Source organism: Orcinus orca, chromosome X (assembly GCF_937001465.1).
Source record: "Orcinus orca chromosome X, mOrcOrc1.1, whole genome shotgun sequence".
Lineage (NCBI taxonomy): Eukaryota > Metazoa > Chordata > Mammalia > Artiodactyla > Delphinidae > Orcinus > Orcinus orca.
In genome coordinates, this window is record NC_064580.1 from 19,143,621 (window position 1) to 19,157,163 (window position 13,543).

Genomic DNA, 13,543 nt, shown 5'->3' on the forward strand with positions numbered 1-13,543 from the left:
CATATTCACAGGATCCAGGGATTAGGTCATGGACATTTTTTTGGGGGGGCCATAATATTACCTACTACAGGTAGTGACATTAGGGCAATAAAAGTGCTTTCCCTGTACTTTTCTCCTCAGAAAAGTAAGCCAGCCAGTAAATGTGTGTCAAACATTAGGATTTATTGAAATACTCATCCTAAATTTGAAGGAAAAGAATATACATTTTATGGAAGTGAGTACAGGTTTCAGCTTTGACAAGAGGAGGCACTCTGTTTTGATTTCCAGTGATGTCTCCAGTATAATATAATGCTTAAGAGAACTGGTTTGAAGTCAGACAGACTAGACCTTGTGCGAGCATATAATGCTTGTAAGTCTCATTGTCCTCTCCTGTGAGATAGGCTAATAATTCCTGTAGTTTCTATGGGGAAAACCTATGACTAGAAAGTGCGTAGGACGTGGTAAGTGCTCCGTGAATGGTAGCTGCTGCTGCTACTACTACTAGTGATAATAATAGGATGACAGTCATGGGCTTCTTTATAAGGGGAGAAGGTATGGGTGGACCAACTAGAATCCACACTTGGATTTCCTACCAGTTTCATGTTAGTCTGACATAAATTATCAGTCTGACACAATTATTCTATTAGACATAAATTGGTAAAATGATTGTTCTGAAAAGGATTTACAGAAGTTTATTTTGAGCAGTTTAGCTTAAGACAAATGCTTGGTTTTAATCATAAACAGCAGTGCCTGAAACTCACAGGCATCTAAGTCAGGGGTCAGCAAACTATGGCTTGAGGGCTAAATCTTGCCTGCTGCCTGGTTTTGTACAGCCCATGAGCTAAGAGTGATCTTTAGAGATAAATGTCTGTGGTTGATTTGATGGTAGGAAGCACTAACTTTGAACCTCAAAGCATAACGTTCTCCTGCCCCTAAGGAATTTCATTCTTCTCATTACTAGGCCTGAATTACCAAAAATTGTACTCGATTTTTTTTTTTAAAGGGAACTTTATTTTATTTATTTATTTTTGGCTGTGTTGGGTCTTCATTGCTGCGAGCAGGCTTTCTCTAGTTGTGGCAAGCAGGGGCTACTCTTCGTTGTGGTATTGGGGCTTCTCATTGCGGTGGCTTCTCTTGTTGCGGAGCACGGGCTCTAGGCGCACGGGCTCAGTAGTTGTGGTTCGCAGGCTCTAGAGCGCAGGCTCAGTAGTTGTGGTGCACGGGCTTACTTGCTCCATGGCATGCGGGATCTTCCTGGACCAGGGCTTGAACCCGTGTCCCCTGCATCGTCAGGCGGATTCTTAACCACTGCGCCACCAGGGAAGCCCTGTACTAGATTATTATATTTTGACTTTCATCAATAAAATTTTATAGAAAAGTTTCTCTCGCTATGGAAGTACCTATATAATGTCCTTGATTTTTCCTCTTGGTCCATGAAATGACTAAATGTTTACCATCTGTTTACAGAAGAAATTTGCTGAGTCTGATCTAAGTCACTTCCTGTGCATTTAAAATGCAGTGTAGACTCTTCATAGCTGGAAGGTACTCCCAAGATATCTTAATGCCATAGCTTAGTTTTATAGCTGAAACTGAAGATAGGCCACTTTTCCACCACAACCCGGCTAGTTAGTGATAGAGGCAGGATGAGCCATTAGATCTTTTGGTGCTTAAATCAGTAAACTTTCTACTGGAGCAGGCAGACCCTCTAGGTACCATGGTTGTGCTTTATTATCTCTCTTTACATGGACTTCTATGTTGTCACCAATCTCAAACCTTTAATGGACAGGTCAGAGGTGATGCAGCATGGAAAACTCAGCTGTCCCATGGACCCATTGAACAGGGCCTGGCAAACATCAGCTTGGTGCTGTGTTTCCATCTGTGGGGAGATCCCTTTAGATTCTAGAATTTTTCATTAAAGCTGTTTCAGAAGCCCTGGTGCTTTTTTACATTACATTAGTAACAGTGAATAACCAGGCATGTTCAGTTTAGGATGAGATTGTTCATTGAGCAGAGCAATAACCCTAAACTGAGGTGATAATTTCCCTGCGTGTCGAGCTTCCCCATTGTTCCCTGGTTATTTGCTAATAAATCCCGCCACATTGTATGTGTTTCACTGCCCTCCTGCCTGGATAATGATGATCACTTGGTGGTGGTTGTTTCTCTGTCTACAGGTGGTTTACAAATCCAACGACTGTCAATGCCTTCTACAGCGCATCCACCAACCAGATCCGTGAGTACTGGTTCCTTGTCTCCTTGTTAATGTGCTACAAAATGGATGGAACTTTTCCATGACTGTGACTTAAGAGTAGGGCACTCTTTATTTCCTCCCAGCAGTGACCAGGTATGTTGGTGAAGGAAGTTTGTTTCCCTACCCATATGTCCAATTTTCCTCATTACCTTATAAGTTTTTTTAAAAAAGCTTTATATAACCATTAAGTTAAAAAGAAAACAGCTACAGTAAATAAAACTGCAGTGATGTTGGCCATGAAAAGGAACAAGCTTCCACTTTTCTTTCATAGTGGTCTTACTGATTTTTGTTTTATTTATTACTAGGATTGATGGGAAAAACGATCAGGTAGCTGGGGAGAATTTAGAGGCTGTTAGAAAAGCTTTGAAGTGCTCTAATTAATCCTAGGATGTAAAGTCTTGAGTTTCTTTTATTTACATGTATTAGGTACATAATTATAACTAAGATGATAAGTTAAAAATTATTAAAGGTCAGATTGGCACAAATTAAAAATCTAACAGCACCAAATGTTGGCGACAGGGACACATACTGCTGGTGGAAATGTACATCGGTCCACCCACTTTGCTGCACAATTGGGCAACACCTAGAAAAGCCAACTATGGGCACACGTGTCTGTGAATGTCACTTGAGCTCTTGACATGTGCACTATTGCTGTTACTCAAAGTGTGGTCCCATGATTATTAGCAATAGAGTCCCAGGGGAACTTGTTAGAAATGCAAAATCTTGGGCCTCACCTTAGACCTGTTGTTCACAAACCCTGGACGTGGGGCTCAGAAAACTGTTTTATTAAGCCCTCCAGGTGAGTCTAACATAGTTGGGGGAGCAGTGCCCTAGAGAAGTCGCACATGTGGAGGCCCATGTGAGAATGGTTACAGCAGTGTTGTTTATAATAGCAGCAAAAGGGGAATAACCTATGTGGCCCTCCAAAGGAGAATGAATCAAAATGTGTCATGTTCACACAAGGGCATGCCAGACAGTGGCGAACAATGAGTGACCAGAGCGACATGTATTAACGTGGATGAAGTTCACAAATAATAGGTTGTGTGTGTGAAAAAAAAAACTTGGAAAAATATGTGGAGTATGATATCATATAAATAGAGTTCAAAAGCATGCAGAACAGTTCTATATATTGTCTAGAGGTACATCCACATGTAAAAGCCTGAAGACGTTGACGAGAATGACAGAGCCCGAGTGCAGGCTGCCAGTGACCTGCTGTGGGAGGGGGGCTGCTGCTGCACGTCTTCCGGTGCCCCCCTTCACTCCCTCGTGTGGTGAGCACCTCTAATCTCATGGTGTTAAGCATGTCTCTAAGCTGTTTGTTGAGCGTGGGAGATGGAATTTATAAGGAGTTGCTCCCCTTGATTGTGCCCTCACCGTCTCCCCCCGAACCCCTGTAATAGCCTCCTCGCTTGCCTCCCTGCTTCTGAACTTATCCCCCTTTGGTCTATTCTAAATATAATATCACAGCCATTTTAAGATGTCCTTCAGTCATCTCATGTCCCTCCTTTGCTCAGAACCCGTTATCAGCGTCCCATCTCACACAGAATAAAAGCCAAATTACTTGAAATGGCCCCGAGGCCTCTTATGATGCTGCCTTTATCTCCCCTCTGTTCCAGCCATGCTCACCTCCTTCCTGTTCCTAGAGCAGGAGACACTCTTCCTTACAGGCATTTGTACTCGGGGTTCTCTTTGCCTTGGAAAACTTCTCCAAGTGATCCAAGTGGTTCGCGCTCCCACTTCCTTCAAATCTTTGCTTGAATGACACCTTCTCAGTGAGGCTTCCTGTCTACCCACTTGTGGTAGGTCCTCTGTGCTGGCCCTCATCCTGACAGGACTCCCTGGCCAGAGGGGACAGCCCACTCCCAGCAGGCACACCTTCTTAGAGGCGCCCTCGTGTGGCCACCTTGGAGAACGGCAGCCTCTGCCGGACTGGTCTGGGAGAGTAGTGAACAGGAAAACAGTTAGCTGGCAGTGCATTATTATCATAAAAATACCATTGCTTTCTCCACCCCTCCAGCTTTATTGAGGTATAATTGACAAATAAAAATTTTATATATTTAAAATATACAACATGATGCTTTTCTATAGCTCTAAGTTGAAAAGTAATCTGCGTTAATGGGAAATTATGATATTTTAGATATTACTTATAAATACTATTTATAATAATATAGGTTATATTTATATAACACGAATTATACCGATATCAATTGGAATAACTTACTGGGTGATAGAAAATTATTTAAATTATCTATTTTCAAAGAAAATGGTTTACTTTGTACATGCAAAAGATTATATATATAACATGCTAGAACACATAAAGTTACAAAGTATATAAGAAAACATATGAGAAAATAAATATACGTTTATGAACCCACCACCTGTCCAAGAACTGGAACGTTCCTGATGTCAGTGCCTCTGTCTGCGCTCCTCTTCAGTTTCCTCCTCCTCACCAGTTACGTAACCACTATTCTGATTTTTGTGTTTATTATTTTCTTGTATTTTGAAAAATAAATTTTAAACCATATGTATCCCTAAGCAATATACTGTTTAGTTTTACTTATTTTTAGCATAATAAAAATGGTATTATATTGCATGCAATCTTAAGCAATTGTGCTTTCATTCAACATGTTTTTAAGATTCATCCAGGTAGCATGTGGCAGTAGGTTTTTCATTTTCACTGCTCTGTAACATTCCATGTGTGACTGTACCCCAGATTACTTATCTGTTCTACAGACCTAAGTGTTCCCCTTTCCCCCAGTTTTTGCTATTATGAACTACGTTGCTCTGAATATTCTCATACATGTCCCCTGAAACAAGTGTTCGGGGCATATACTAGGAGTAGAATTACTGGCTTGTGGAGTATGCAAATATTCAACTTTACCAGATGACACCAAATGTTTTCCAGAGTGAGTGTTCCAAAGTACAGAAGTGTTTTCACCAGCTCTCATTTTCATCACTTCTTGGCATTGGTAGACAAAATTTTCATCAATCTGGTGAATGTAATAGATCAGTTCTTATGCTAAACAAGGCACTGAGGTAGACTCCTCAGCAGTGCTTCCACACTGGCTATCCAATGTCAGTGAATACTCACTGCTCTTGGGGGGTTTAAATCCTGCCTCCAGGATTCACCCCTGCTCAGCCTGTTTCTTTCTGGGGAGAGCTGATCTTATCAGAGGTTTACTGAGGGAGCAGCCATTTCAGGGTAACCCAGTGGTTTCTCTAAAGCTCATGAGCAGAGGGGGTTTGGAATGAACAATTTGAAGCAGTATTTTAATTAAGAGATTCAAGCTGTTTCTGTTTTCCTAATGACCAGTGCTTGCTCTCATTGTAAATTGCATTCCCAGGCAAGATGACAAGGAATCCTGTGGGTGACATTTTTTTCTCCCTCCTTTCTGATTTTCCGGACTATAAATTAAGACAGGTGGAGTTCCTTATACATTTCCCCACTGGGTTTCCTGGGACTCCCCCCAGCCCCCAAGTACCACCTTTTTGCTTCACTGAAGAAGTGAAAAATGGAGGTGATTTTCTAAAATGAACATCTTTATTGATTAGGGGCTGATTCTGACAGCATGTGGCCATCTGTTTAATTGGGTTTCACATCTAAGATGTAACTATACTTAGTAACGTGATTTATGAGAATTTCATTCAGTTCACATTATCATTTTCTGATTTATGCCATTTAAGTCAGCTTCTGCATGCAGTAGAGACTTGAGTAGAAAATAGAAAAACCTGTAGGGTTTTTGTTTGTTTATTTGTTTGTTTTGGCAAATCCATGCCTATATGTGAAACCCTATGATTTGTGGTGATCTTTCAATGTTAGATTTTTGCAGGGTGGTTATAGCTTCTTATTTTTCTACCCTTGTCAAGCTGGGTAGCAATGTCTTCAGACACAGAGTGTAGTGTGAAATAATGATGGTTTAAGTCTGCTGTACGGGGAGTTATACTCAGGAGCTGTTGCAGAATTTAATTATATTTGACCTGATAAGGTGGTTAAACAGGAAAACAAGGAGCTGAGGTTATTGGTGCCTAAGCTTGTGCTTCCCTAACCCTGTGATAAATGCAAAGCTGGTCCTCCTGCGTTTATTTTATTTTATTTGGCCATGCTGCGTGGCATGCAGGATCTTAGTTCCCCGACCAGGGATCGAACCCGTGCCCCTTGCAGTGGAAGCGCGGAGTCGTAACTGCTGGACCTCCAGGGAAGTCCCAGGTCTTCCTGCTTTTAGTAGGAAGACATAAGCTCGATGGGAGACCTTGAGTGCCACTGATTTAGTTGTATGACCTTGGTCAAGGTGTTTCTCCTTCCTGACCCCTCTTGTCCTCATCTGTCACATGTTGAGGTTACCCAGTCCACAGAGTTTTTGGTAGGATTTAACAAGATCAATTTGAAAAGTGCCAGCATATTGTCAAGGTCAGCGTTTTGTATATCAAAAACTGGCACGCCCGCCACTAATGCCTGGGATAGCCAGTCTGTCACAGGATACACAGCGTGTATATGAAGATTGTGGGAGGGGCGTATTTTGAACTTTTGTTCTCAGAAGGTTTTATACATTAAAACAATATTTTTGTACATTAAACAATTACGACTCATTTGGAAAAGTATTTGGCAGTTTGTTGATGTCTCCTATCACCCAGAAATTCCACTCTTGATAAGATGGATGGATCCTGATGCCCACCAGGAGACATGTACACAATGTTCATAGCAGCAAAAGTCTGGAAAGAACCTAATTTCCATCAACAGAAGAGTAGGTAAATAAATTGTGCTGCATTCATACAATTGAATATTGCACAGCACGGGAAAAGAACGAAGTGCTCCATGCTGCAGTGTGTAAGAATGCCGCTGACTTAATGGTGAGTGAAACACTGCGTGGTTCCATTCGTATGAAGTTCAGGAACAGGCAAACAAATCTGTGATCTAAGTGATAAAAGTTAAAATAATGGCTACCTTTGTTTTGGGGGGTATTGACTGAGAGGGGGCATAGGAAACATTACCTTGATCTGGGAGGTGGTTGCACAGGTGATACTTGTGTAAAACACTCACTGTGTTCTACCATTAAAATTTGTTCCTTTACTGTATGTATGTAACACCTCAACATAAACAGTAATACCCCCATTCTCCCTTAAAGATTTTTAGAATAGCGTGTAGCATGCATAGACATTTGGGCTTATGACAGTTCACCTCAGGCCAAGCTGCCAGAGGTGTGGACGAGGGATCGGCAAATGTTCTCTATAAAGGGCCAGATAGTAAATATTTTTGGCTTTGCAAGCCATATGGTCTCTGTTGCAAATTCTCACCTTTGCCATTGCAGCCATAGACAATTCATAAACAAATGAGTGCGGCTGTGCTCCCGTGAAACTGTTTACATGGCTGTAGTTTGCCAATCTGTGATGTAGAGCACTGTGAGAGGATGGGATCTAGGGACCCTCATAGCGTGTTTCTGACCCAGCTTCCAAAGTACTTTGGATCTAATCAGGTGGTCTTACGGGAGGCAGGAGGGTGAGCCTGAGGGGAGAGCCGCTTACATTTGGTTTTCATTTCCGCTAATATAGACTGGTCTTTAGAATAAAATTCATTTCATGTATTCAGTATCAATGTGTATCTGCATAGTGCCTTATAACAATATTAGTTTTTTATCTTCGTAGGTCTCAAATCATATCAAGGAATTATTTTAAGCAAACAAAACCTTGGCTTGAAAACAAGCAAGGCCTAAGGGCTAAAACCAATGATTTTTTATTATCTTTGCTCTTATACACAAGGGATTTAGTTGCCTCAGTTTAATCACAGATACTCTGCTAAGGAAGATAAGCCTTTGTGCAGAGGCTGGGCTAACGCTGGCATCTAACTATAAAATTAATCCTGAAATCAAGCATAGATTTGTTTTGCTGTTAGGGAAATAACTGTGTTTCAGACTGGTAGAACTTCTCATACTTTGCTGACTCTGCCTAAAACCATAAAGTAGAAGCCAAGTTAGCAAATACTCACCTGTGGCCTCTACTGGACTTTAATGAAATTAAATCCCTGAATGCACTTGACAATCTATTTGAGTAGAATTGGAAAATAATCTCCCATAGTTTTGGAGCTACAAGGAAGGAAACTTAAGTGGCCACCTAATCCAGACTTCTCATTATCTAGAAGAGATCCTGACAGAGCAATTCTTAGTAATTTTTTCGCCTTATTCACTTAATATTTATAGAGCCCCCAGTGATTCTCGCTTCCCGTGTGTTCACACCCCTGTGTAGTCTCTCCAACACTGGATAAGGCTGACCTCTGTAAGTAATAGGATACTGTGGAAATGACAGGGTGTGACTTCTGAGGCTGGGTCATAAAAGACATCTGGCTTCTGCCTTGCTGTCTTGGATTGATCACTCTGGGGGAAGCCAGCAACCATGTCATGAGGGCCCTCAGGGAGCTGGTGGAGAGGGCCACATGTGAAGGACCTGAGGCCTCCTGCCCATGACCAGCACTGTGTGCGCATGCCATCTTGGAGGCGTATCCTCCAGTCCAGCCAAGCCTTCAGGTGATTGCAGCCCACGCTGACATCTTGACAGCAACCGCTTGAGAGACCCTGAGACAGACCACACAAATAAGCTGCTTCCGAATTCTTGACCCAGAGAAACTGTGAGATAGTAAATGTTTATTGTTTTGAGCCACTATGTTTTGGGATCCTTTGTTATATAGCAAGAGATAAGTAATACAGACATTACAACTTTCCAGGTACTGAGTTCAGTGCTAGGTTTTTAATACGGTATGGTGTAGTGGTTAAGAGTGTGGGCTTTGATTTTGAACCCTGGCTTGGCCACTGATAACTTGCAACCTTGGGCACGTTACTTAACTTCTTTAAGCCTCAGTTTAATTATCTATAAAATGGAGATAATAGTAGTGACTATCCTATAGGGTTGTCATGAAGATTCAAGGTGATAATATATACAAAATGCTTGGAAGAGAAACTGGTTTGTAGTAGGTAGTCAATAAATCTTAGCTGTTAGGATTCCTTGCTTTTGAGAAGCAGGGAGAGACAGACTTGTTACCAGTCATTTATAAGACATCATGGTGAGTGTGCAACAGAAGGCTGTGCAGTGCATCCTGGGAGCCACGGAGCAGTGTGTTAACTATCTAGGGGAGTGAAGGTTGGCTTCACGGTGAAAATGGCATTTGAGTGGGCTTTGAAAGGAGAAAAATTCTGTAGGCAAAGTAGGTAGGTTGGGACATGCAGAAGTACTGGCTGGTGCAAAGGCAACACACGCGGAGCATGGAGCAGGAACGGGTGATGAGATGCTCACAGTTGCTGGGGCACAGACTGCATGTGGTAGACGGGGGATGGGGCAGAAGGCATGACGCGAGGTGAAATGTAGCAGAAGTAGATGAGGACCTTGTAAGCCATACTGAGGAACAGGCCATAGGGAACTGGTATAGTTTTCTTTGAGAGGCAGGAAACTTAATTTTTGGTTCCTTGGTCTTAGTCTTAAAGATCATGGCTTGGAAGATCATGGCTTGGAGACGGGAAAGATTGAGACCCCCTATGCCAGCTAGGAGTTTGGCAGGTGGTTCAAGAGAAGGATGGGGAGGGTCTAAACCTAGGCAGTGGCAGCGGTGAGGGGAAATAGGGAATGGGTAAGTTAAATCCCAAAAGATTGTTCTCAAATAATTGTGTAGTGATAATACAGGTAGTTTCCCAACTTTTCCACTGATGCTTTGAAGGACTCCCATAAAATGGAGAGCATAATTGCGCTGTGCAGCCATTCTTCACTGAGAACCATTAATGTGCCAAGCATTGTGCTGGATACTTTAGCATATGTTGTCTCTAATCTTCAGTAGGTCTATCTATAAGCTTGATACTATGGGTCATTTTACAGAAGAGGAAACTGAAGCTCAGGGAGGCCAAGTAACGTGCAAAAGAGCACACAACTAGTAAGTTGCGGAGATGGGAGTATAACCCAGCTTCTCTGATTATGTGCTCTAGGTCTTCAGCCTACACTGTTCAGTGCCAGATAAGAAATGTGAGAATTACATGAAATGATACATGTGAACACACTGTGAAAAAGTTGAAAGCATGGTATAATTGTATGTTAGAGTAATCATTATATTCTGCCCTCACCCGTGTAGTGGGGGATTGTTTGTTTGGTATGGAAACAAGATATTATGGGATGTGGGGACAGCCAGGGGATGAGGATCAGAAGGTCAGGCGGTCTCCAGGTCATGCTGATTTCATGTCTTAAAGGGCTGTCGCATCAAGCAGCAGTTGATTATTGCCGTCTCTAAGAGTGCTGTTCTCGGCAAGCCCTTTGGCTATGCCCGTGATCTCCTTCCATCCTTGGATTCCGATGGGGTGGGGACGTTATTTGAGAGATTTCATAAGCTACCTTAACAAGAATATTTTGAGCTACTCTCCCAAAACGTTGTCCTTCACAAAATTTACTCTGAAATTTAAAAAAAATTTGTTAAGTGAGTTGAAGTTAAGTCATGAGCAAAGTTCAAATAGTTTGCAGAATTGCCACATGATGTACTTGGCAAGGTTGTGGGACACCTGCTACAACTATTTTCAGATGTTCTTGTCCTGGTCTAGTCAAGGACTCTGGACGCCCTAATACAGCCCCATGTCTCTAAGGCCCGACCAAGGAGGCGGCTGAGAATGACATTCTGGGAGTGCCACCGAGGGACAAGCTGCCTTTCAGTGGGAAGCCCTGCAGTCTCATGGCATTCCTGTAACTGTTGAGTCCCAGGACCGATGCCTGGAGGGACGCATTTACCACCTGCTGTGCACTTGTGAAAACACTCTCGTGGGGCAGGACGCACGCTGTTTCCAGGCAGAGGACTGGGCAGGTTCGCTGCAGGGCTGGTAGCAGAAAGCACAGAATGGCTTTCAGGGTCAGTTTGATTCAAGAGGTGGGGGGTGAGTGGGACACACACTGGGAGCGACCTGGCTGTGAGCCCAAGTGAGCAGAGCATCAGGAAGCTGGAAAGGAGCCATGGCCAGGGAGTCAGGGAACAGTCTCACTAATTGGTCTTGAAGGTCACAGTCTCACTTGTCCTCCCTTGAAAAAAATCAATTGTCTTTGACCCTTAATACAAAAGTAGTTCACATTTACTGTGGAAAATCTAGAAAATTTTAGATAAGCTAAAAATATTTTTAAAGTTAATCATAATTTAAAAATAGCTACAGTTAATAATTTTGTTGAATCTCTCTCAAACTTATGTTTATCTACATACTTAAAAATTGAAATTAACTATGGACTCGTCCAGTTAAACTGTTTTTTCCCACTGAAAGTTGTAACAAGTATTTTTTTCATTTGTCACATATTCTTCTAAGTTACCATGCAGAGTATTCCACCATATAAAAGCACCTTACTTTCTTTAATTTCCTACCGAAAGACATTAAGGCTGTTCCACTATTGTTAAAAAAATCCCCAAAACTCTGTGATGAGTTTTGCGGCTAAGTCTTTGTGCAAATCTGAGACTCTTCTTTAGGGTAGATTCCTAGATGTGGAGGAATTGCTGAGTCAAATGGTATGCTCAATTTAAGGGATTTAAAAATATATATTATCCTACTTCTCTTGAGAAAAGTGGTACCAATTTATATTTTCACTAACAATAGATGAGATGGGTTTCTTTTACCATCGTAAAAGATACTGTTAGGCATCGTAAAGATACTGTTGGAGGAGATGAATAGAGACTCAGTTTTTTTCTTTTTCTTTTTTTTTTTTTTGGTCTAATTGATAAGGGGAAAATGTTAGTCACATTTTCATTCTTGAGACCATTATCTCACCCCCAGATATGGCTCAGTGACCCCACACAGGCATTTGTTGAGCATCTGCTGTTTTCCCAGGCCTGGACTGAACATCACTTCCTCTAGTGTCAGTTTTGAATACCTAGGACAGCAATTGTGTGCATGAAAGGACTTGTTGGTACGTGAGTAGAGTATGAGATACTGAGCTGCATAGTGGTTCTCAAAGTGTGGCCCCTGGATCAGCATCACCTGTGATAAATGGGCTTTACCTGGTCCCATCCGTGACCTACCAAATCAGAACCTCTGGGGGTGCGCCCAGCAATTTATGTTTTAAGAAGATTTTAACCATCAAACCTCCACTAGATGCTGAAATTCGAGAATTGCTGAGCTATAAAATTGCAGTTCAAATGCAAAAGAGGTCAAACTTGGTTGGGTAAAGGTAAGGAGGCTAACTTGTCCTGGTTTGCCTGGGACTGTCCCAACTTTAGCACTGAAAGCTCCACATCCCAGGAGCCCCTTCAGGCCTGGGCAGACAGGGATGGTTGGTTATGCTGGTAAAGAAGAAGGGGTTCTCTGTGTTGCAGCCTGGAGGTAATTCTGGCAGGAAAAGAATAGAAGAGCCCGAAGAGTAGATTTCAAGACGGAGGGCAGATTTTAGAAGCTGCTTTCAGCTCGTCAGTTCTAGGCTGATAGATCTGGTGGCAGGAGGTTACCTGCAGGAAGCCGGCAGATGGCTAGGGCATCTTGCTGGATCCCTTGACATGAGTCACAGCTGTTAGAACTTGATATTTTCTGGAAAGGGGAGGGTTGGCATTCACCAAATTACTGCAAGATGCCAAATTGAAAAAAAAGCCACTATTAATCTTAGCAGTGAGATGACAATGAAATCCCTTTACAGCAAAAAACATAACCAAAAGTGCTTTGTAACTGCAGCAATTTCCATGTCCCTACTGATGGCCCCCTAGATTCTAGAAGAATGGTATCTGGCTTATCTGATTATAAGAACTAATCCTGAATAAGATGTAACACTCATTCTCTCTTAGAGTGAGCATTCATCCTGGATTTTCCAAAGCAGTTGCAATTAAAACTGTTTTTGTCCTTTTGTACAATCATAATTTATAAGCCGTGTAAAATTTCAGTTTTGAAAGAATAGTCTGCAAAATTATAGTAAAAATATCTAGTCATATGTTATGAGCACAGTGTTGAGGAGCAGTGAAGAGAGGAGAACGAGACAGGAGGGCTAATTTATATACATCAGTTATTTTTCCTAAACCAAGGTTTCTGAACTTGTTTGCATATTAGAATCATCTGGGGAACTTTGAAAACATACTGCTGCTCAGGGCTCCATCCCAGACACTGTGGCTTGATAGGTCTGGGGCAGGGGCTTGGACATGGGTATATTTTTAAAAACCTCCCCGAGGGATTCTAATGTACAGTTGGGGTTGAGAATCCTTATTCTGATTGAAGCCAGTGGGTCTCAACTAGGAGATGCACCGAAATAACTGGGGGCCTGTTGAAAGCTCTGGTCCCTACTGATCTTACAAATTTTTTACCCATTAGCATACACACGTGTACAGATAACCCCTTTTCCAAA

At 42.1% G+C, this 13,543-nt stretch overlaps 1 protein-coding gene across 1 annotated transcript in view; it reads left to right on the forward strand.

Annotated features, from left to right (window-relative positions):
- PHEX (phosphate regulating endopeptidase X-linked) overlaps window positions 1–13,543 on the forward strand; it is a 198,819-nt gene that overhangs the window by 146,062 nt on the left and 39,214 nt on the right. The window contains exon 15 of the mRNA XM_004283074.4: window positions 2,151–2,209. Within this exon, the coding sequence (XP_004283122.1) occupies window positions 2,151–2,209 (59 nt within the window). The remainder of the gene's footprint in view (window positions 1–2,150; window positions 2,210–13,543) is intronic.